The sequence below is a fragment of the Echeneis naucrates genome, chromosome 20 (assembly GCF_900963305.1).
Source record: "Echeneis naucrates chromosome 20, fEcheNa1.1, whole genome shotgun sequence".
NCBI classification, from domain to species: Eukaryota; Metazoa; Chordata; class Actinopteri; order Carangiformes; family Echeneidae; genus Echeneis; species Echeneis naucrates.
In genome coordinates, this window is record NC_042530.1 from 8,054,408 (window position 1) to 8,077,150 (window position 22,743).

General features: G+C 40.2%; 3 protein-coding genes across 11 annotated transcripts in view; 2 read left to right on the forward strand and 1 right to left on the reverse strand.

The window, feature by feature from the left end:
- Positions 1–362: 362 nt before the first annotated feature.
- xkr9 (XK, Kell blood group complex subunit-related family, member 9) lies at positions 363–3,303 on the reverse strand. Its single transcript, XM_029529360.1, has 4 exons — positions 2,882–3,303; positions 1,795–2,252; positions 1,280–1,494; positions 363–1,192 (listed from the first exon to the last, which is right to left on the reverse strand). Exons 2-4 carry the CDS (start codon positions 2,121–2,123, stop codon positions 564–566), a joined length of 1,173 nt encoding a protein of 390 aa, XP_029385220.1. The 5' UTR covers positions 2,124–2,252; positions 2,882–3,303; the 3' UTR covers positions 363–563.
- Positions 3,304–4,327: 1,024 nt separating this feature from the next.
- tram1 (translocation associated membrane protein 1) lies at positions 4,328–10,892 on the forward strand. 2 transcript variants are annotated; one of them, XM_029528927.1, is made up of 11 exons: positions 4,328–4,615; positions 6,161–6,224; positions 7,259–7,371; positions 7,460–7,576; positions 7,676–7,734; positions 7,860–7,944; positions 8,142–8,212; positions 8,302–8,406; positions 8,492–8,635; positions 9,090–9,247; positions 9,364–10,892. In XM_029528927.1, the coding sequence occupies exons 1-11, from the start codon at positions 4,493–4,495 to the stop codon at positions 9,432–9,434; spliced, it is 1,110 nt and encodes a 369-aa protein (XP_029384787.1). In that variant the 5' UTR covers positions 4,328–4,492; the 3' UTR covers positions 9,435–10,892. The 2 variants fall into 2 exon arrangements, with proteins under 2 accessions (XP_029384787.1, XP_029384786.1); XM_029528926.1 differs by having other exon boundaries at positions 4,336–4,615; positions 7,250–7,371; positions 9,090–9,241.
- A 1,270-nt stretch (positions 10,893–12,162) lies between these two features.
- ncoa2 (nuclear receptor coactivator 2) overlaps positions 12,163–22,743 on the forward strand; it is a 48,515-nt gene continuing 37,934 nt past the window's right edge. For 5 of the 8 annotated variants that reach the window (XM_029528889.1, XM_029528885.1, XM_029528890.1 and 2 more), the window contains exon 1: positions 12,164–12,323. The gene's annotated coding sequence lies outside the window, so the exon portion shown is untranslated. Of the gene's footprint in view, positions 12,324–22,743 lie in introns of all 8 variants that reach the window. The other 3 variants (XM_029528882.1, XM_029528886.1, XM_029528883.1) reach the window with 1 other exon arrangement.

The window sequence follows — 22,743 nt, forward strand, 5'->3', positions numbered from 1 at the left end:
ATATTTTGTTTTGTAGGCAAGGGGAAGTACAGGACCTCGCAGATACATAGAGAAGTCTACCTAGACAATAACGCCACCCTGTGTCTAACAGTGTGTTACAAGCCGAAAAAAAAAAAAAAGTCAGTTCCCAAAAAGTAGCTCTCAACTACGGTTTGACTAGCAGAAAAATTCTGTCTGCAAGAAAAGAAGATGTAGACTGACAAAATAGAAAATTAAAATTACTTATCTTGTCCCCAAGTTGTATTAGCTTATTCTGCAATGCATTGTATGGAGATTAAATCTGCCTATTCACACTAAAAGATGGATTGCATTGTTAGATATGATAATAACAATAAATTAAATTTGCATAATTTTTTATTAAAGTAAGAATAAATAAAATGTTTCAATTATTTACAACAATAAATTATATTGTACATAAAGACTTATCTTGCATTACAAAGTTAACCTGGTCTGAGAGTACTGATAGCAACATAATGAATGAATAATGAGCAGCTAGCAAAATATTAAGTTAATATTATATTGTTTCAAATGCTAGTTTATTCCTTTGAAAGGACACACCTTCATCAAGGTTGTAAAAAGTTTCTTAATCTCCTCATGCTTTCTGTTTCTTTTCCCAGGCCATCCAACTCATCGGCCTCACCCAATTTCCCCTTGGGATGCAGTAGGAGGTAGTACAACACCAGGCTCAACAGCCCCAGTATTGACCCTGCGAAGATTAAACTACTGACTATCAGAAAAAATGGGGAAGTCTGCAACTCTGGCTTCAACAAACCCAGCAATAAAGGAGCCATGAGGTTTACAACAGAGTGGAAAATATAATAGCAGGTCATGGCTACTTTTGTATCTTTCCCTTTGACATTAAAAAAGGTGAATGTGAGGATGACTCCTATGACAGCCTGGTAGAGAAGCTCAAGGCCTTTGGAAGAGCAGAAGTTAGTATGAAGCAAGTATGTCCAGATGGTCGCCATGAGCCAGAGACCAGTGAGGGCTACTGTGCTGTAAATGCTCAGTATGAGGAGGAGGCTGTAGCTCAGGATGTGGCTGGTGATGGTGCAGAGTTTGTACAGGAGGTAGATTGCTGTGGGGAGGCCTGCTGGCATCTCCCTGATATGGGGGAGGGATCTGCGTAAGCAGCGACGATAGTCGACCAGGGCCCAGGCAATGTTACAGAAGGAAAATGCCATAGATATATCTGCAAAAAAAAGAAACATTCCATAAATAGAAAGTTTATTTTAAGCTTGTACATGTATGAATATCCAGATAATTTGTATTTACTTACACTGCAGAATTGAGCTCTCACTGTGTCCCAGCTGTATGCACAGTTGTAGAAGGAGCTGAGGAACGCTCTCCAGGAAAGTCTCAAACAGTTTGAGCATGCTCAGGTCGGTAGCCAAGCAAAACAGGTTGTGGTGCAGCTCCCTGCTCTGTTCCTCTGTGAAAGAATTTGTTGTTGTCCACACCATTTTAAACCCTTTCTTCAGCAGGTGGCAATACCTAGTAACATGTCAAACACAATGAACACTAAGACAGGTTGTCGCCATGGTGCATGGTATTTGTTGATTGTTTACTATGTGCATACTGAACGGATGTTATGGAATTACAAAACTCTGATACTATCCCTAAAAGTGGTTATTCCTGTTTGACTGTTCTATGAAACCATTTGCATATTACCATTTCAGTCACTACCTGCAGACACTCCTTTTCATTAGCTACAATAGCAGGGATCAGTGTCCTATTAAAATGCAGCACTTTTTAAACAGTCATTCACCACCATAATTATTGCATATCCCATACCTGATGAAGATACCCATGCCTAAAAGATGAAAGGCAAGCAGCCGACCTTTCAACATGCCTGCTATCGTGGTTTTTCCCTCTGGGTTTCTGAGAAAATCATTCATGTCATCATGATACCAGGCGTAGCTGAAAATCTGTGTCACCAGCAGTCCAGCCAGAACGAACATTAGAGTCAGGCCGGTCCAGACATATTGTTTCTCTTGAAAATATTTCAGAGCCAGTCCGATGTCCGTCCAAATGTCCACTACGTACAAGACAAGTCCAGCAACTGTTAATATCCAGCGCGGTTTAGTGTACTGAATATCTGAAGAAGACGTTTTTGCTGCCATTTGAGAGGTTTAATCAGAGGTTTCACTCCCAGATGAAGGCAGAAATGTGTCTGTTTTCCCCCGGGAGAGGAGCTGCTGTGGACAGTTTTGTTTTGGACTCCAGCAGTTCAGGTGCCATTTCTGGTCAGTCTGTAAAAGCAGTGTGAGGCAAACCACAAGGATCATGCAGCACAACCCCGTGCAGATTAACCACAATGTTAAGTAAATGTTTGCATGAGGCAGGTTGAAATGTAGTGTGACTGGAGTCAGATGCTGTGTTAATATACTCCTGCCCTTTGACTTCCGTCATGATGAAATGCGTACTAATGTAATAGGAAAATAATAAATGGTGTTATCAGGAATAATAAAAAATTATAAAACTTCTCCTAGTTCATTCAAAACTCTTACATAAGACCTTTCAGCTTTTTCCTCACACTTCTCAAAGAACCGCAAAATAGGATAAATTTACTGAATTAAAAAGTAACTACATGGAAAGGATCAGTATCTTCTCCAGCTTGAAAATCATTTCAAAATCTGCGAGGAAGATAAATGACAAAAAGCTAAATTTGAAGGCAAACAACATTTGTCCAAATCATATTGATATTGTTTTATGTTTTATCAAAAAAGCTGTTTGTTTTTTGTGTTTTCATAATATCCTTCCAAATTATTCTTACATAGATTTTGAATTTTAATTGCACATTTAATAAGTGTATAATATCCTACAAAGCTGTCAGCTACACTGAAATATACATACAAAAGAACAATACAAATCAACTTACCAGTAAATCCTTTTCATGGTAGACTTCATGTTCAGTCACAGAAGCAGTGTGCAGTGTTCTTTCCTTTCTCTTTCGTTGAACCCTGTGACAGACTCCACCTTAGAGACTCTGAGTTAATACAGTCAACCCAGAAAAATGGCATTACGTAATTGATCATGTGTCTGTGCACATGTAGGTGTGTGTGAACATATGTATGACAATGTTTCCTGTCATGTGATTTGTGTGTTGTTGTTTTTTTGTTTTTTTTCCATTCTTCTTCTTCTTGAAACATCATGACTGAAGTGCCTGGGTCTCCTCAGCCATATTTCTCTATTTTACAGAGAGTGTAAGTGTAATTTGTTTTTGCTGTGAATACAGAGGATGGGAGTGCTGACAGGATGTCCCCATTATCCCCATGTATTTAAAGTACTTCCACTATGTTCGGGAATAACTTTGTCCTAGATTAGGAAACAGGATGCATTTCATTATTTTCAAAAGACAGGAACTGTAAACTCTGTGTATGATTTACTGATAGAAAATAAAAGCCACTTTCCTCAATTCAGTTTGCAGACCTTGAGCCTCTCGTGACTACTGTTAATTGTTGTTATCAGAATTTAGTCATATATCGGTGAAACTGGCATTATTCGGGTAGTATCAAATGTTAGAACTTTTCTCTGCTGCAGTTTTCTTACCATGACCCTGGAACTGACTGACTGAACTACTGTATGCAGAAGTCTTGCTTGTCTATGTTTTCTATGTCAAGGCAGCTTGACTTATTTGAATTCGTATTGTCCTTAGTGTATTTTTGCATGCAGCTGAAAATAATAAGATCAGTCAGAAAATCTGTGAAACCTCAAGTCCAATTTAATTCAGAAGTTACCGAATCAAGTTCAAGATAAACTGTAAAAATATATTTTTAAAAATGAAGACAATAAAATTAGACTTCGAAATATCTGTGATAACGCTTAGTTTCAGTTTTTTTCTGATGCTTGGATTCAATTTGCAAATAACCAAGTTTCTGAAGTTACAACAGAGAGGTCACATTGTCACAGCTGATAACACAACTCTAGTTAGTCCAGCCTACAATTTATCAAATGTCATGAATCATGAAATCATCCATCTTCTACCGCTTATCTATTTCCGGGGGTGATAAAGCCAATCCCAGCTCTGATTGGACGTGGGGGGTGGGGCGGGGGGGTACAGCCATTCACAGTCACCAATCAACCTAAACATTCATGTTTTCGGACGGTGCAAACTCCGCACATAAAGGCCGGTAACCGAAGCCACGTCGTGTGGGCCGTGCTGCCCTGTCATTAAATCAGCGGCTCCAAAGCTCCAGTGGGCCTGTGGACGTGGACGGGAGCTGGTGGTGGAGCTCCAAACCTCTAGGCAGCAGTAGAGAGCCCCAGCTGTTCCTCTGCTGTGCGTAAAGACGCTTGTTGGTCAGGCGCAGCGGCTCTTTCTCCGTGATCCCTCCCACTACAGAAGAGTGACACGCCATTCAATTGCTGCCTGGCCCTGTGCTTGTCGGAAGCGGGAGGGAGCCCCGAGCGATCTCCTACCGAAGGATAATAACATCGTCTGAAAGAAAGCGACTCGATCCGCGCTGCTTAACGCACGACTTCAGTCGAAATGCCCATCCGAAAAAAGACCAACAAGAACCCGCCGGTGCTGAGCCATGAGTTTGTCATCCAGAACCATGCAGATATTGTTTCCTGTGTTGCTATGGTGTTCCTCCTCGGGCTGATGTTTGAGGTAAGTCCCCGTCCACATGTTGAATGGGGTGTTCACTGTGGGTGATGCGGGCTCGGCTGGCACCTTGGCCCGACCTGAGGCGGACAGGACGCCGAATACTCCCCAAGCTGTCCTCCTGGAAACTGACATGGCTGGCTGATGTGTTCTTCGATCCACTTCCTCTCGTGATCGAAAGTTTTCAGTGAATGGTGGCCCCTTTGACTTTTTAAAAATGCCCCCCCCCCCGCTCCCTCCACACGCACGCACACACACACGCACACACACACCGAAGACAGAATCAGCCCGATCGTGTTGTAAGTTTTAATCACAGCGATGTGCGGATCTGGTGCCGGCTGTCCATCTTTCTGCTTCCTCTGTAGAAATCAATAATTCAAAGCTCTCCTCTGGAGGCCGGCGGTGCGATCAGAAGAAACAAAGTTACTTCTGTGCCACAATACCAGTCGGGGTTTCTATGTGTGTGGCAGGTTTGCAATAATGTATCGATCTTGTCAACATATTGCGCAACACTCTGGACGTGGTTAGTTTATGCGTAGATGTGTTACGTGGCAATCATACAACGACTGAGAGCGCAGTCATCACAGACAGCCGCCTGCACCAAAACTGAAAGTTGTCCTCGGAGCTGAGAGGCGGCTGAAATCCGGCTGGACCCCCCGACCTGACCCCCGGGGCCGGTGAGGACAGCCCGCCCGCCTCTCTGCTCCAAACCGGTCCACTTTCAGCTCGTATTTTTTCTTGCATTTGAAGCATGTTTCGCCTTCACTGGAAAGCGGCGCCATTAATGTCAAGTCTTCAGCAATTTGAACTACTTCCTGTTTATGTTTTCCAAAATAAAATCCCCGCTACGCTCTCTGAAAAAAAATCGAACAGGTGCAAAAATGGTGGACGATGGCGGCATTTCTGGATGCAAGTTCATTACTAACATGTATAATGTTTTGGACAGTTGAGTGCATTCAGTGGGAGGATTTCATGCTGCCAATGCGTTAGCTGCGTAGGACAGCTCTTTTGTTGTGAAGGAGCAGTGTGCAGCTTCCGCTTTTAACCCAGCATCCTGCCCTCTCTCCCGCCTCTATATGTTTACATAAAGCATATTTAATAACAAAGCGCACATCAATCCTATCATACCTTTATAAATATACTAATCATTTTTAGCTCACGAAAGTAATTTTTTGAGGAAAGCAAATGATGTAACTTTTTTGTTAAATTTTTACGTGCATTATTGTCTCAAATCCCCTTAAAAAGTAGTTCACATTGTAAAAGTATCTCCTTCATTAGAATAATGCATGATCATCGTATGAACCTCTAGTTCCCTTTTGTGAGGGATTGTTGTGCACTACAAACATACATATTTATGTTGGTTAAAATTAAAACTCACAGCTGCAGTCACTTGTTTGTGTCTTACAGAGATTCTTTGTCATATAAATTAAATCCTTAACCTTTTATTGTGTGTAGACTTAGAAAAAGTCCTGCTTAAATGTCACATATGTGTCTTTACCAATATGTTTTCATTTATTTTTATTTATTTTTTTATTTTTTTCACATCCACAGGTAACCTCAAAGTTTGCTGTGTTATTCATAACGGTCCAGTACAATGTCACCATATCAACAAACGGTGAGTTAGAGATTATATAGTGAAAGACGTGATGAGCGCTGACGTGTTAAGGTGTGAAGAGCGCAAGGCTTGGCTTTAACATATAATGTAGCATTTTCTTCGGGTCGTCTCACTGGAAGCCTCTAATTTAGATTCTGGAGCGGTACTTGCATGGCCTTACATAAACCCATTTGAAAGCTCCTTTTTTCCCTTTGGAGCTAAATTTAGTCTGCCTGATTTATAAAGTTCTCTCGTGGCAAGGTTGTGCTGTGGAAATTTGGGCTGAGGTGTAATATAGGCCTCACAAATCAAGTCTTTCTCATTTCAAGGTTAACAGTTTTTTGCAGCTCCAGATATTGTTGACAGCAATCGCAGAATTTATTCATGCTCTGTTGTACAGGCTTTAGGTTTGCAGCCTGGTGATTCAATTCTTATCTGTGAGACCTCACCACTTACTTGGCTCTGTAATTTATTTACAGCCTATCTCTAATAAAGTAAATAACACACAGCACCTAAATTCCCCTACAGTGCAACAAATCCAATAATCTGATTTCTCTATATTGATAGTGACATCTACAAACGATTTGATTGAGTTCTTTATGTGATTTATAAACTGTTAGCCACAAGCCTTCTCAGGCTATCTGTTGGGATTCTGTTGATGAATTATTAGTCTCTGTCCTACAATTTATTATATTATTTAGTGGTTCACAATATCAAATTGTAGTTTGTAAAGATAATATATAACTTTGCAAAAACAGAAGTGTGTGTGAGAGTGAGTGACACAGTCTCTGACAGTGCTGCAATACTGTGAAGTCAAGACTCACTAATCCAAAAGACTCACCTCATAAATTTCGGTTATTAAACTTGACTGAATCATTTGACTCATCTGAATCGAAATGGTTCAGTGGATCAAGGACCTGCACTAACTTGACACATTTGATGTAATAATACAAATGAAACACACTACCTGAAGATAATAGATTAGTAGTAGCAGAAATTTTGGTCATTGTGCTCACTCTGCATGGACGGCGGTGTGTATACTGCAGATGGTCCAGAGGAGACAGCTGTGAACCACTTCCACCATGGTATCAAGGACTTGGCCACCATCTTTTTCTACATGCTGGTGGCCATCATCATGCACGCCATTATCCAGGAATATGTGCTGGATGTAAGTGACGCGAACATGAATCGTACTTCAATACACAGCCTATAATCACCATGAAAATTGCTGCATTGGCTGTTGTGCTTTTTTGCAGAAAATCAACAGAAAGAAGCACTTCTCCAAAACCAAACACAGCAAGTTCAACGAGTCGGGCCAACTCAGCGCCTTCTACTTATTCTCCTTTGGCTGGGGCACAAGCATTCTGCTTTCTGTATGCACAGTAACTAAGCTGTCATTGCTTTTGTTTGCACACATTATTATGTGGCCACAAACTGTCCATGATTATAACTTAAACACCTTTTGTTTCTAGGAAAATTTCCTTTCCAATCCAGTCACATTGTGGGAGGGATATCCCCATACACTAATGCCGTAAGTGGGCATACAATATGTTGTGAACTGCAGTGCACAAGGCAGCTTGTTATTTTGTTGTCATTCTTTTGATTATACAACTTTCAGTGAGTTATTTAACTAAGTTAATTCTGTTTATCATTCAGATTCCAGATGAAATTCTACTACATTTGTCAGCTGGGATACTGGTTACACGCTCTTCCAGAGTTGTACTTCCAAAAGACAAAGAAGGTAAGGCATTTTGTGATAGTGTGATGTAACCTAGCTTCTCTGTTGACCCTAAAGCTATTTCCTGTTTGGCTTCCGTGGTTATGTTGCATTGTTTCACAAAATAATTCTCCCTTTCGCTTAATTCTTATTGTTGAGCCACACTGCTGTAAATATTTTTGTAGTTTTTTACCCTCTTCCCCTTTTTGTTGACTGTTTAGGAGGATATTCCACGCCAACTTGTGTATATCTTCCTGTACCTGGTCCACATTGCTGGCGCCTACATCCTGAAGTAAGAGCTGCTATGAATGAAATTCTGTTATCTTGCAATGTTCCTGTCAGTTGTAATAAAGGAGAATCATGTCTACGTTTGTCCTCCAGTCTTAACCGTCTGTGTCTGGTCCTGCTCGTGTTGCACTACTTTGTTGAGCTACTTTTCCACGTTTCCCGTCTGGTCTACTTCAGCAATGAGCAAAGGCAAATGGGGTGAGTCCTCCTTTTGCATATAAGAATCTGTGATGATCACAAGAAGTCTTTAATGCATCACCATGCTTTTGCTCTTGTCTTCCAGTTTCACCATATGGGCGGTGTTGTTTGTCCTTGGGCGGCTGCTAACCTTGTCCTTGTCTGTTCTCACTGTGGGATTTGGCCTCGCCACAGCTGAGAACCAAGGCTTTGATTTGGCTGCAGGAAACTTTAATGTTCTGTTTGTGCGGTAAGTTTTTCTTAAAAAATTTCTGATGATTACAGAATCAAATGGAATTTGTTTTGGTCTAAATCATCTGCAGGCATCAAAAATCTAAATTAAATTATGTTTACAACATCACAGTGAATGAACATGCCACTATGGAGATCATATGAATATCAGCTCAGTCTTGATGTTCAACAGTAGCACAGAAAGAGCATTACTTTAGAAGAGGAAGAAAGTTGGACGCTAACAACAGTTTTGATAAGCAAATGACAGAATTCTTCCTTCCTTTCCATACACACAACCACAGGAGCTTTTGAAGATTATTGTCATGCTATTAAAAAACAGCATAAGTGTCTGCAATTTTTGTTGAGTGTTTGAAGGTGGCCTGCCTTTTTGACCAATATTTGTCAATTGGGCTTGATATTGTGAATACATTGTGCAATATCTTTTTTCACTGACCGTTTCCTTATCCCACCAGGATAACTGTCCTGGCCGCTATCTGCCTCACTCAGGCCTTTATGATGTGGAAATTTATCAACTTTCAGCTGCGCCGGTGGAGAGAGCATGCCCAAGCTCAAGCCTTGAAAAAGAAACAAGCTCCTTCCAAGAGCAAATCAAAGAAGGACAAAGGTGAGGGTCAAGGGCACAATTACTGTTTGCTGACAAATAATATCACAATCCATGTGATGCTGTAATAATATATCTCTTTATGAGGGACTAACTGATATTCTGGCTTTTTTTTTTTTTTTTAGCCAATGGAGTAAATGGCGTGAACTCCCATGGAGCTGATTCACCAAGAGCAAGAAAAGAGAAGTTGTCATAAGCCCCCGACCCCCACCTAAATCTACCCACCCTGTCACCCCCTTCTGTAAAAACATCTCTCCCTGATGCCTCTGTGGCTATGCCCAACCAACAAATCCTCCAATTCCCCACTGAGATATGCATTTTCAGCTTTCACACAGGACTGACCTCCCAGCTGGACTTCAAGGACCACAGTGCATTTAGCTTTGCTTATCACCAGTCGTCCAGTATGCCTTGATTTGAGAATCATTGCTCTGCTGTGCCATTTGAAATGAAAAAAAAAAAATCTGAAATAAACTATTGAGAAAAATACCTTATTTAAGAAGTGCCTATTGATACAGATTGTTTTGTACAGGGTGTGTAATTTTAAAATTTCAGGAATGATGACTTCAGTGTTTAATGTTTCTCCCAAGACAGTCCATTTCATACTTAGTCTAAATACTGTGTATTCCAGCTTGTGTTTTATTTCCTTTTGTTCTTGTATTTATAACTGCTAGCTCAGCTCCTCTTCTGTTGCACCAACTCCTATCCCTCTTTTTATTGACGTTGTGTGGAATTCATTGATTTCTTTGTAATAGCTGTTTTTTCCAAGACAGAAGATTACACACATGCTTGTTAGATCTCCATCTTCAGGGTTCACATCGCAGACTACACCAACCTAGACAGCACAACACTGTTACAGCATTTTCACTATATCACTTGCCACATACCTTAAATGGAATGCAAAGTAGAATGTGGAAGCAATTACCAATATCTGCTGATGGATTAAATAAGGGAGAGTGTTTTAAATTAACCAACGTAAAGGGGAGACTTCACCCTGTCGTTCTCCAAGTAGTTTGATGGTTCGGTATTGTGCAAAACTCCCAACACATGATATTTGAGTGGTGCATTTAACAACTTTTTGAAATTATACAGACTATTGCTGCCTATAATACTGTTAAACACTTTGTGTTTTAGTTTTGAGCAATGTAAGATTTTTTTTTTTTTTTTAATCAGATGAAAATGTCCAAATCAGGCAAGGCATCCTTTCAGTTGGTTTGATTGAATCTTGTATTTCTCTTTTCATTTGTAGATTAAGTGGAATTGGTTTATTGTATTCTGCTTTGAATATCATTACTTACCTTTAAAATGTCCAAAAGATGATTTGTTGGAAGAGCATGGACAGGGAATGAGAAAGCCATGTTGTTTAGCCCTAACCCACTATTGATTGTGCCAAATAAGTCTGGTTGACTGTTCATACGCGCCTTTTTACTTAAATGGCATAAAATGAATTTACAAAACAATGGGGGTCAGTCAGTTGTACTATGAGAATAAATCTGCAAGGTAACACAGGCTTATTCTAAAGAGTAAACCGATCTACTAATTTTAGGTACACAGCAGTAAATCACGGTTACCTCTGACAGTGCATCAGTGATTTTCTCAACTCGTCCTGAGGTTTTATCTATCCCACAAAGGAATAAAATGTTTTATTAAAAAGTAAGCTGTCAGTCTTTATTTCACTGTATACGTATATGTATGTACTTGACACATATTGTGTTTTATCTTGAGGAATATGCCAGAAATAAAAAACAGTAATCATATAGACTTAAAAGTCTAGCTGTCATGAGAGAGACGGTGCTGGTGTTTATTCTATCTGTCAGCACAGTTGCCACTATACAAAGGCAACTTGTATAGCAACCGAGGTTACTAAATACAAACTCACGAACTCAAATAAATGTCACTATAATGCACCAGAAAGAAGGGCCATGAGGATTTTATATCAACTGAGGTCAGCACACCTTCTGTTTTTTTACAGAAAAAATGTTTTGTTTTGTTTTGTTTTTTTACTAAATGAATAATTATCGATGAAATAAAGTAAATTATATATCCAAACATGACAGTCAAGCATTTAAACTACATATTATTTTGTTTGGAGGAAAGCTGTAGAAGTAATTGTGAGTGGTTCAATGTGTCTGCAAAGTGACTTTTACTTCAGTCCACGTTGGTGCCTTTCCTACCCGCCTCACGGTGGAGGTGTTGCTCAGGTTTTGGGGAGAGAAAACGCCTGCAGGCTGGTTTGATCCTCGGTTACTTGCCCAGACAGTAAATCAAGGTAGAATAAGTGGGATACTGGTGCTTGCTGTTCGCCTCCAATGTTTGCTTTCTGTCTATGTATTGGTTAACTTTTTTTTTTCAATGCCAACCAAACCGACTTGGTATTCCTCAGAAATCAATATTACACATTGTACATTGGTTTCTCATCCTCACTGCCAGTGACAGTTGTTATAGCTCTTAAAATGAACTAAATGAAATGGTACTTTATGAGAATGAGGGAAGCCCAAACTGCTCTCACTTTACCAGCCTCTTTATCTGCACTACAACGCTGACGCGCATTATTTTATAGGCTGACATAAATCTTTATGACCTTCCATTTACACACAAAGCCATAATAACATTATATGTATATATATAGTGTAACACACTTTGTATGCTTTATTAGGGTTTAACCTGAGTTGTGAAAAGTGAGGGTGTGATTTAACTACATTTTAAACTGTGAAACATTTAAATATCCCCGATTCTCTTGGCACAATGGTGTTTTGAGCGGTTGTTAGTAATTGTCACAATAAGCAAAAATAAAACGCTGCCATTGGATCATTTTGCAGGACCCGAGTCATCCTAGCAGGTAAATCGCCGCGGGCTTGCACACGGACCCCGGCGGTGACTGAGCGGATCCTGCCGGAGCCCCGTGATGTGGTCTGGTGTGGGGGAGGATAGCACCAGCCAGATAAACACTCAGTATTGGTTTGCAGAGAAGGAGTAACATGGCGGCACAGTTAGCCAGCAGAAATGTTGTTTCACTACCGCGAAGGTCAGAGCCGCTTCTGATAAACGGGATTTAACAGCTGAGGACGCGGCCGACAAGTATTCAATCGTAAGTAGACGCCCGCGTTTGGGCTCCTGATTAAAGGAAAAAGGGACGCGGTGTTTTGGTTGTGAAATCTATTGCGGGTGCGAGTGTCTTCAATCTCGGTTGTGTGTCTGTCTGGCACAGGCTCTCGCTTCGGCGTTAGCTTATTAGCAAGTGTTAGCTTCTTGGCTAAGCTCGCTGTCTGTGTCAATAGTGTTTTCTGCAGCAAAGTCAATTAGACGGCTCGGACAGCGAGCTTGCAGCCGACTTATTGCAATGTTTGCCAGTCGTCTTTGCTCTGCGGCGGCCTCGTCACATGTACATTTTTGCGTGAAGTGAAATGTGTTGTGCACAGTACTTTCAGATGTCATTGGTTTTTTTTGGGGTTGTTTTTTTTTTTTGTGCTGAGTGAGCGTGTGGCCGTGCACACAACACCGGGCGAAGTTCTCCAGTGTAGCAGGAGAGCGGTAGTTAGCATGCTAACTGTGTAGCTGCAGGCTAGTCTGCACTGTTTGCACGTCGTTGTCAGAGTGTGTGTGTGTGTGTGTGTGTGTGTGTGTGTGTGTGTGTGTGTGTGTGTGTGTTTGGGGGGGTCCGGATAGTTGTCCTCCACCATGTGTTTGAGCGGGCTGTGAGCCCTGTTTGTTGTGGTGTTAGCCATGCCTCTACACGACTTGCTGCATTAGGTAAGTTGAAGACATTTCTCTATTTGTGTCAGCGTGCAGGTACCATACTTGTTTTTTGTGTTGCTTTAGCAGAGCTAATGTTTCTGTCGCGTTTGATTGGCGTTACTATGCATTGTTGAAGGACTGTACGAATTGGTCAGCTAGCAGACAAGTCACACTACGAGCCCTTTGACACTTAAGCCAGCAGTGTCAAACATTTCAAAAGTAGCATTCAGAAAGATATCAGTGGTCCTACTATCAAGAATGTAGGAGAATTGTTCCAGTTTGTTATGGCACTGCTTTCCAAAAACGTCAGACACCATTCAAAAATTATGTGCAAAATAATTAGATGGCTAAACAGTTATTACAGGATCAAACAGGCTTCATTTTGCAGATAAACAGACACTGGATCTTTGTAATTGAATACAGAAGGTGCACTGTGAAAATGTGAGGCACTAATGCAGGATAGTCAGTGCACTGCCTCCAAAGGCTCTCCTGCTTGACCGATTCAGGACTATACAGACAGACAGCTTGTGCCATTTCAGGGATTGTCGAAGCTCCTCTCAGTAATGCTGGAGGAATCCATCCCTGGAACCAGTTGAGTAGTTTCTCTTGCATCACTCTGCCCACCTGATGGTGCATGGTGCTTGTGTCACATCACCAGTTTGAAATTTAACATGAGATGTTGGCTGCGACTTCAGGGCTTCTCTGAAGATGTGATGGATTTCAGGCAGACCTGCTGGTAGGCATATGCAAAGTAAACTCAAAGACGTTTTAAGACACAATGTGGCTCATTTTAATCATTAAAAACTCACTGAGAGGGCAGAACATATTAAATAAGGTGCATGTTTGTGCCTCTCAAATTCGTGCATGTGTTGGCTGTTATTCACTTACAAAAATCCTGCTCAGTCTGAAAAGTGTTTCATCTGTAAGACATATTGCCTGACGTTATTGACGTTTTCATTTCAAAACTTGCTTTCAACAAGAAGTTATTGTGGATAGCAAGAGATAAAACTCTTTGTCCTTGGAAGACAGTATGTGTCAAGGGAAAAAAAAAGTTGTCCTTAACTGATCCCATTTTGAAGTAGCAAGTATATGTTCTTATAGTATGTAGTGTTATTGTATGCGAAAGCATTATTTTTTTCTTTCAGAATAATCTGGCAGTGTTCTTGTCTTTGCTTTAACATAGGAAAATTAGTTTCATGTAATTTCAACTTAACGAAAAAAGAATTTGTTGTGATGTTGACAGTCCAGGAATTCATGTGAGCATAACTGCAAGTGCTTGTATGAGGATGTTTATATAAGGATAACTTACTGGAGGATTTCTCACATTGTCTTGGCACAGTTCTTGCAATGGGTATTAGAAGTAGTTCTCTGCCCGAACACACTGCATTACAGTAAACTACAGCTATAGCAACAGGTGTGTGGCAGGATAATGCCCAGCTTGTCACATCATTCGGAAAATATCTCTACATCCACCTCCTTCTCTCTTGCTTGCTCAGTTATTTAGTAATCCCAGTTGTTTCTTTCACACAACTAAATCTTAATGTTTGGGGTTTTTTTTTTTGTTTGCTTTGTTTTATTTTTTTGAAGGGGGGTTCCAGTTCTTTTTGACTGTCCACTGCATTTTCAGTGTGTTCATAAATCAAATAAAATCTAATTTATTTATATATCACCAAATCATAGCAAAGTTACAGAAAATGACACACAAGAGTGCATTCCAGAGCATTTTGAGACAAACCTATCATCTTGTAATCACTGACTTTTGCCCTGTGATAGGTTGCTTTGTTGCATCACCTGAGTGATTCTGTAATCGGTTGACCCTTGTTCTGCTGTGTACACTCACAGTTCCCTGATTGTCGTATGTCAAGTCGACGAATGTTGGTCAAGTAATGTTTTGTTCTCCAGCTTCAGTATAATGTAACATTTTAGATATCCTTTATACTTTGTAATCATCTTCAAATATGTTTCATGCCAGTATGGACATTTCCTGCCTTCCATGGGTTTCTTTGATTGTAAACTCAATATCTTTGATTTGAATAGAACAATTTTTGCTTGGCTCAAATGCTGTGACATTTAATCATTGCTGAGGTCATCTGTGTTCTCAATTCTTTCAACTGGTTTTACGTTTTCTCCCTTTCTCTCTTTTTTGATTATGAAATTAAAGCTATACTTGAAAGTATACTTTAGAAATTACATTTACATTGTATCGTCAACAAGAAAGTAAGTGAAACTTGGTTATATTTTTTCCAGGTGAATGTATGGCATGACAAACAATGCAGAGGTAAACTCCTAATCACATGAGGTCCCCAGGTTAATTCTGACTCATGTTAATAGGGTATTAAGGTTTATTTAAGCATGTGCACTTATTTTAGGCTTGTAATCAAAGCCCCATTGAAAACATAATCAGTTTGTCGAAGAATGAACACATTCACACTTACTTCAGTGCTTTACTCGTCTCTTGGCCTCTATAGAACTTTGCCAATTTAGCATGAACATCCACTTTTTGAAGTGCCAAAGTCTGCAACACCCTAAACTTTCAGATAATATGAAAGCTAAACAATGTAAGAAACACATCTGTTTAAATAATGACTAATCCTATTTTAAACATGTCGCATTTTTACCGGTGAAGTACACTGCTCCTCTTGTTTCCATACAATTTTCTTTGCTAACAACATTAAGTTGACTCATGTGAACCAAGCTGGAAAATGACATCCCTGTCTCTACCGTTTAGTATAGTTCTATCCTGAACAACACCATACCCTCAGCTTCACACAGGCCATTTAATGTGTACTGCTGGACTCCTTCTTAAAAGCAGTGTCAAATGACAACATCCAGTAATGTGAGGCTGGTAAGAATCTGGCCTTTCATAAGGATGTTGCAAAGTATTACTGCCCTTGCTCAAATCTGCACATTCCATTCAAGGAGTTATTGCTTTCAGCAAAGGCTACTCCTGCCAGATCGGTTTAAGACAATTTGTGGTGCTTGGAAGATATTAACTTCCCCCTGTCTTTCTTTTATTTATTTAATTACATTAAATGATGAAGCGAAAAATGGAAGATACAGTAGACCTTGGCTGCATGAAAAGACAGGTCAAACAAACACACAAACTACTACTTCCACAAATCGGTGACATTGTGTTATCTGTCCATCATATGCTTTATAAGGTCCACAGTGTATTCCTGACATGCACCCCTCCCCCTGGTATCCGTTTGCCTCGTCTCACTGGGCATCTCACCCTGCTGTTTCTGCGTTTGTGTTGTCATGGAAACAGCAGTGTGACAGGTCCTGGGTGGGCGTGAGGGATGAGCTGTGGGGTAATGGCCAGGTTTCTACAACAGAGGAAGCTAGGAGGGGGAAACGACTGAGAGGAGACAAATAAAGCGAGGCAGAGATGTTTGATGGAAAGCTGAGAGGGCTTTGACATCGAACAGGAGGGTCTCCCTTTTAGCTTTAGGGCATCTTGTTGTTGTCTTGTTTAGCTGACCTCAAATCAGTCAACCCATCTTTCTGTGCCAAGAGTAGATCCTGTCTTATTAACAGCAGCCTGTACAGGATTAGATTTTTTTTTCTTTCTTTTTTTTTGGGGGGGGGGGGTTGATGTGTGATTTACAGAAATTATTTTTGTACAGCACTTGTTGTGAAAGAGTCGAAGATTTAATAATGAAGAGAAGCCATATAAAAGCTAAATTGCACGGTTTTGCTCTGGATTGACAGGGGGATTCCTGTGACATTACAGTTTGATAATATTGAGCTCAGATTTACTGTTGGAACATTTAAGAACTACTGTATCTTGGCAAATAAATGCACTGAAGTGTCCTTGACATGTCTGAGATCATTTTCCTGGCAGGGAAATTGCCTGTAGCAGTCAGTTTGTGTTAGAGTGATATGGCTAGTTATTTGAGAGTTATTTAAATCTGTAATGTTTTTAAACCTGAGATTTGTAACATCACACCACAGGCTGCCTCATCCTCTACTCCTGTGGAGACTTCACCAGGGATCCAAGGATCTTGAGGCTCACAGGCGATCCAAAGATTTCAACAGTCCATGCTCTTCTACTTATGTAGGTCAGCCACAGCAAAGTGCATATTGATCTCCCAAGCTAAATGATATTGTGGTGTCTACTGCTCACTGCAAAGAAGGTGCCCTTAGCCAGTTTGCTTTGAACAGAGGAGACAACAGAGGTCACATGACTGCATGACAATGCTTCTGCAGCCGTTTGTGTGTGTGTGTGTTGGGTTTTTTTTTCCCTCACTTCTTGTATTGCAATAGCAACATTGCTGCTTAGCTGTACAATATGTTACATCTAATGACTGTTACTATTTTGAGCATGCAAGAAGATAATTTTCTTTAAGAATAGCTGGGCTTCCTAAGCTTTTTCTACAGTCGCCAAAGGTGTAATAACACAAAGCAAGATGGGACAGGATGAAGCTGTAGATAGGGGTTAGGAAACAAGCTTTGAAATATTAATTTGTGTGAGTGGGTGAATTGCCTTTCCCTCTACCACAATGTGTTTGTGGCATCGGGTGCTAGTGAGGGTGCTAGCATGTGGTTGGCACATTTCCCACTGCCCAGGGTGGAATCCTTGGCACCAAGGGAGGGAGAGAAAACTTGGATTGAGCAAGCTGCCTGCTGGAGTTTGGTGGGTGGTCCAAAAATATGCAGTGTGAATCAGTCCTGAGAAAATCTAGTATACAGTCTAATGGTGGAGTGTAGTTAAACAGCAGTCATTCACCACCATCACAAGGCTAAGGTAGCATTGAGTGACGTGTAGAGCTGCAGCTTTTCACACCCACTTGTCATTTAGCCAAAGGAATGTGTGGATTCAATTTGAGGCTATTCATTTCTATACACACTGTGAGGGTCAGATTCTGAGCAGCGTGATTTGTCTTTCCCTCTCTAACGCTTTCTCTCTGTCTCACTATGCTGACTCAGCAGTGTTCCTTCACTGACCTACAATATGGTTTTGCTTATTTTATCTTTACTGTTTTTAGAGCTGTAGGAACTCTCCTTAGCTGACCTTCTATGCATACTGTAGAGTGAGGTAAACAGTAGGCTGATATGAAGACTTCAGACTCATCAGCTGAAGTACTTGCTTTCCTTTTCTGAATCACAGAGAACATAAAATGTTGCACAGGTTGTTGAGCTTTGTATCCCACCTCCTTAACTGCCACTATGAAATGCTGAAAGAAATGAAACGAGCAATATGAATATATGTTGTGCATGTAAATGAGCTCCTCATAACCTAAGACATGCATATGCATATATCTAGATATATCTAGATATATAGATAGATATATGCAAATTGTGTTGACGCTGCACTACATATGTTTTTAGAAGTCAAGATGTTGTAATGTAAAGGCCATTTTGTCCTGAACAACATTTCTGGAACCAGAATTCTCGAGCTTTTTGAAAGGTGACTTTCTGTTCAATCATTTTATCTTGGAATTTTATGTTATTAATGCATACTCAAAAGTGCATTATTGTATGTCAGTTTTATATATATATAAAATATATATATATATATATATATAACTGTCAAAAATGTCAGTTTTTATATATATATATATATATATATATATATATATATATATATATAGAGTACGTTTTTACTCCAGAGACTTTGGCACCTGAAGATGTGTGCCGTCAAAACAAAACTAATTCCTGTCTCATCTGGCAGCAGAATCCAAAGTAAAGATACTCATTTGAGAGAGATGTGATGATGTTACACTGATGCTCCTGGTACAGGAGCTGACCAACTGTGTCTCTGTTTGGAAACCCGTTGTGTGGGTGGAGGTCTTAAACCCTAAATAGCTCTGAAGGGAGAAGAAGGATTAAAACCTCTGAGTATATTATTCTGTTCATTATCATCCCATCTTCACATGGCCAGCTTTAAAAAGTGAAATGTTTAGCTAATGAATCAGCAGTATTTTTTGCATTTATCTGACACTAAAATATTAATGGGAAGCAGAGTACCCAGCCAGATGGACTCCACCTGTGCCTGAAGACCAGAGTCCAGTTTGACCTGGCAGGGTTTCAACAGTGGTCAGTGGTTGATTAGAGGGCAAATAGTGGAGTCTACTTGCAGTACAGAATAAACCCTGTTATTTTCAAATTAATTTCAAGTTTACATAGTAAACAATACATACATGTTTTGCAAGGGAAGATCTTATTTCAAACTAGAGTTACATCAAGCAAGATTTAATTCACAAGTGGTTGTACCATCAGTTATTTCACTGACTTGTTGGAGACTTGTTAGAGAATTTGTGAATTGATGCTGTTATTGACTGTGTCAGTGACCCAGTTTCCTAAATAGAGGTTAAGTGGCCTTAGCTGTATGGGCTACCTGACCTGGCTGTCACTGAGTGTTTCAGCAGGGTGCTGTGCAAATGGAGGGAATGATAGAGAAGGAGAGAAGGCTGCTTCACTTTTCTCTTTGCTCTGTCTAGTCCAATTACATGTTCCACTTTTGGGGCAGCAGCACTCTTAATCAGGTAATGCTGGGGTTTAAAATCATCCCCCTAAATGTGCTCTACAGATTACCCAGCTCACACTTTGGTTCAGTAAAGCAGAACAGTGCAAAGAATTGCTATCTGTCCTCTCAACTTTACTCTGGCTAATTTAAATCAAATGGTCTTCTTTTGTAGTGTCTTGCAGATTTGTCAGACCTTGGTGTGTGCACTTGCTGTGAGACCGAGTGTTGGTCTGTCACATTGTCTCAGTCTTTAGCTGATAAAGTGGCATAGTTATGTCAGCTGATCTCCTCTTTCCCTCCCCTCCTTAACATGGCACCTCCTTATCCCTCTGCGCGTCTACTCCCACTGTACACCCAGAGGGCTTCATGGGAACTAATTCCTTCCAAACTGTGACAGGCAATAAACGATGGAAGAGACACATACAAGCACAATAGAAATGCGATAGACATGCAGACCAGTCACAAGATGAGCTCTAGATTGTCTCAAAAGCACGATACAATCAGTGGTGCATACAAATGATCTATTCGGTCCACACCCTTTCACACACTGCAAGCCTGCATTTACATGGCAGTTACAGCTATACACACATTTGCTTCCTCTTGTCACGATACTCACCTTTTACAACACATCTTATCAGTCTCATTATGCTTCTTACACATTTGTGTTTACCATCCCTGAGTTCACAGCTGAAGAAGCTGGCTGGTGCTACTGAAGCAACAGATGTAAGCGCAGCAGGCACAGGGTGGTATTTACATCAGAGATACCAATGGAAATCAAGCATTTTTCTAAAGAGTAATAAAAATATATTTTAATGCTAAGATTTGTGTTCTTGCTGATATCACCAAGAGTCAAGGATTTTCAATCAAAATACTTTAAATCTTCCCAGGCTCCACGCATGAACCAGAAAATTTCTGTTTTAGTTATATTTCACTAAGACAGACTGCTTGGTTCCGTTTATCTCAACTGTTGAATAATAATTCCAGTTCTCACTACACCATTTAAAGTGTGTTGAAAATTATTCATGAAGTGATACTGTATGCTATATATACTCTATAACATTTAGAGTTAACACAAGAAACTTGTGTGACAAAAAATGGACCAGACTCAGTGACATACATACTGTATGTATGTTAGAGAGATGTTGTTAGCATTCATCCATCCATCTACTGCAGCTTTTCCGTTTCTGGGTCACAGGGGGTGCTGGAGCCAATCCCAGCCAACGTTCCGGTTAAGGGTAGGGGTACACCCTGGACAGGTTGCCAGTCCATCACAGGGCCAACACACAAAGACAAACAGACAAAAAAAAAAAAAAAACCCCACTGACGCTCGCATTCAGACTTAGGGACACTTTAAAGTCACCAGTTAACTTAGACATGCATCTCTTTGGACAGTGGGAGGGAACCCAAGTACCGAGAGGAACCCCCACACAGACACAGGGAGAACATGCAAACTCCACACAGAAAGGCCACAGGCCAGGAACTGAACCCACGACCTTCTTATTGTGGGGCGACAGCACTAATTGTTTTTTTGTTGTTTTTTTTACAGTTTGACACATAAAACAAGCTGCGCACACAAGACTTTGAGATTTAATTTACTAAAGCCAAGTAAGATATAAAGACTAAAAAGAAAATTTAAACATAAACACAAAAACAATTAATTTAAGTGGGGAAAAAAAACCCATTGAGAACATACTGTAGATCCTGTCTAATTCCTCATATTTATGAGGGTTTTCTGAGTGCTTCTATAAAGCATGTCCTTTCTAGATACAGAAGGTAACCTGTAAAACTACCCAGAGAAACCTCATTCTTGTAATATTTTTCTATTGAACATCTATATATACTTAAATATATACTTACTTAGATGAGAATCAGGTGTTTTTTCTTGGGTATCACATAACTGAGAAAGTCAGTTCAAGCAGGTCCAATGGCAGGTCTGACTTTGAACCTACAGCTGTTTCTCGATAAAGCACCACCTCATAACGTTAATGCTGTCGCGAGCTCCACTTACAATAAAATGTGTACATTTGTCATTTTGTTTCAAGTTGTATACGCAAGGAAATGTTCATTTGACTGAAAAATCTAATTTTCTAATTTTACCAAACACCATACAAATACACTCCCACAAAAAAATCTATTGATTCTTGGTTAGGGTGGTGATTTTGACTAAAGCTTGGTGTGAGAGAGCTAAAAGGCCAGGTGTTCATTAGGACAGACATCAGTCTTAATTCGTATTGAATTGGAGGCCATCGTTCTTCCATTCAGAAGGCACCCAGTAGAGGCTCGATTGGCATTTAGCCCCTCTGTGACCTGGCCATTATGGTCACTTTCTAGCGCATGAACTATCTAAACGTTGTCCTATCTGAACCTTGTTATCCAGCTCATTAGCATTGTTAGCTCAGCGTGGGCGACAAAGCCTTTTTGCTCAGAGGGAGTCCATTCCCAACTCTGAAAAAAGGGGGGATTACAACTGCTTCCAAGGTTTGACTTTAAAAACCTGTGATCACTCATTATACCATTTTTAGATATTTGTTGTTGTCATAGGGAGATGGGTGTATCAGTTTCAAAACTGTGTGAACTTGGACATGAAATCTGTTGTAGTCATTGTTTTTGTTTTGTTTCATTCACACATAATGTTTCACTTTGAACTGTAATTTGTTTGTTGCGCACAGGATATGTGTTTTATAGAGTGAAATGAAACCGGTTGCATTTGTTTATTGTCAGTTGCAGTTTAATCGGCTGTAGTCTAAGGGGAGCTTGAACTTTTAACCTCATGATCTTTAACCCTCCTTTAAATACCAACAGATGGTTGGACTCTGAGTGTATTTGTCAAATGAGACTCTCTCATGATCCAGTGTTAGGTTTTGGAAGTGGTGCCAGCTTCACTGTCTGTCCTTCTGGTTTAATCTATCCTCGTCATTTTGCATATTTTGTTTTTATTCATATAAATTTCTTTATTTATCTGCTTGTTTGTTTTTATTTTTGATACAAGTCTCATTGCTGACTTACAAGTAGCTTCGTTGTCATGCAGGTATTTGAGGGTAACATGAGATTCAATTAATGTTGCTGCTGAAGCTCAGTCTCAGGTTTGGCAGGGCAGTTTGTTTTTGTTTAGGATACATCGTGTGTCATTCAGCACTGTTGTGCCAAGCAGCGTAGCCCTTCAAGAATAGAGTTCCCTAAGGAGCACACTCTTTTCCTTATGCAATCTTCTGCACCAGTGTGTCCTAGATGATTTCACTGCATTTATGCCATTAATGCCATTAATGGGACCCCAACCCTAATATCACAGGAAACAACGGCATGG

Coding starts and splice junctions, on each gene's coding strand:
- tram1 (XM_029528926.1), top strand. CDS start 4,493: ATGCCCATCCGAAAAAAGACCAACAAGAACCCGCCGGTGCTGAGCCAT. Junction 7,372..7,459: donor TCCAGGAATATGTGCTGGAT/GTAAGTGACGCG, acceptor GCTTTTTTGCAG/AAAATCAACAGAAAGAAGCA. Junction 8,407..8,491: donor AATGAGCAAAGGCAAATGGG/GTGAGTCCTCCT, acceptor CTTGTCTTCCAG/TTTCACCATATGGGCGGTGT.
- xkr9 (XM_029529360.1), bottom strand. CDS start 2,123: ATGGCAGCAAAAACGTCTTCTTCAGATATTCAGTACACTAAACCGCGC. Junction 1,495..1,794: donor GGCATGGGTATCTTCATCAG/GTATGGGATATG, acceptor ACATGTTACTAG/GTATTGCCACCTGCTGAAGA. Junction 1,193..1,279: donor TGAGAGCTCAATTCTGCAGT/GTAAGTAAATAC, acceptor TTTTTTTTGCAG/ATATATCTATGGCATTTTCC.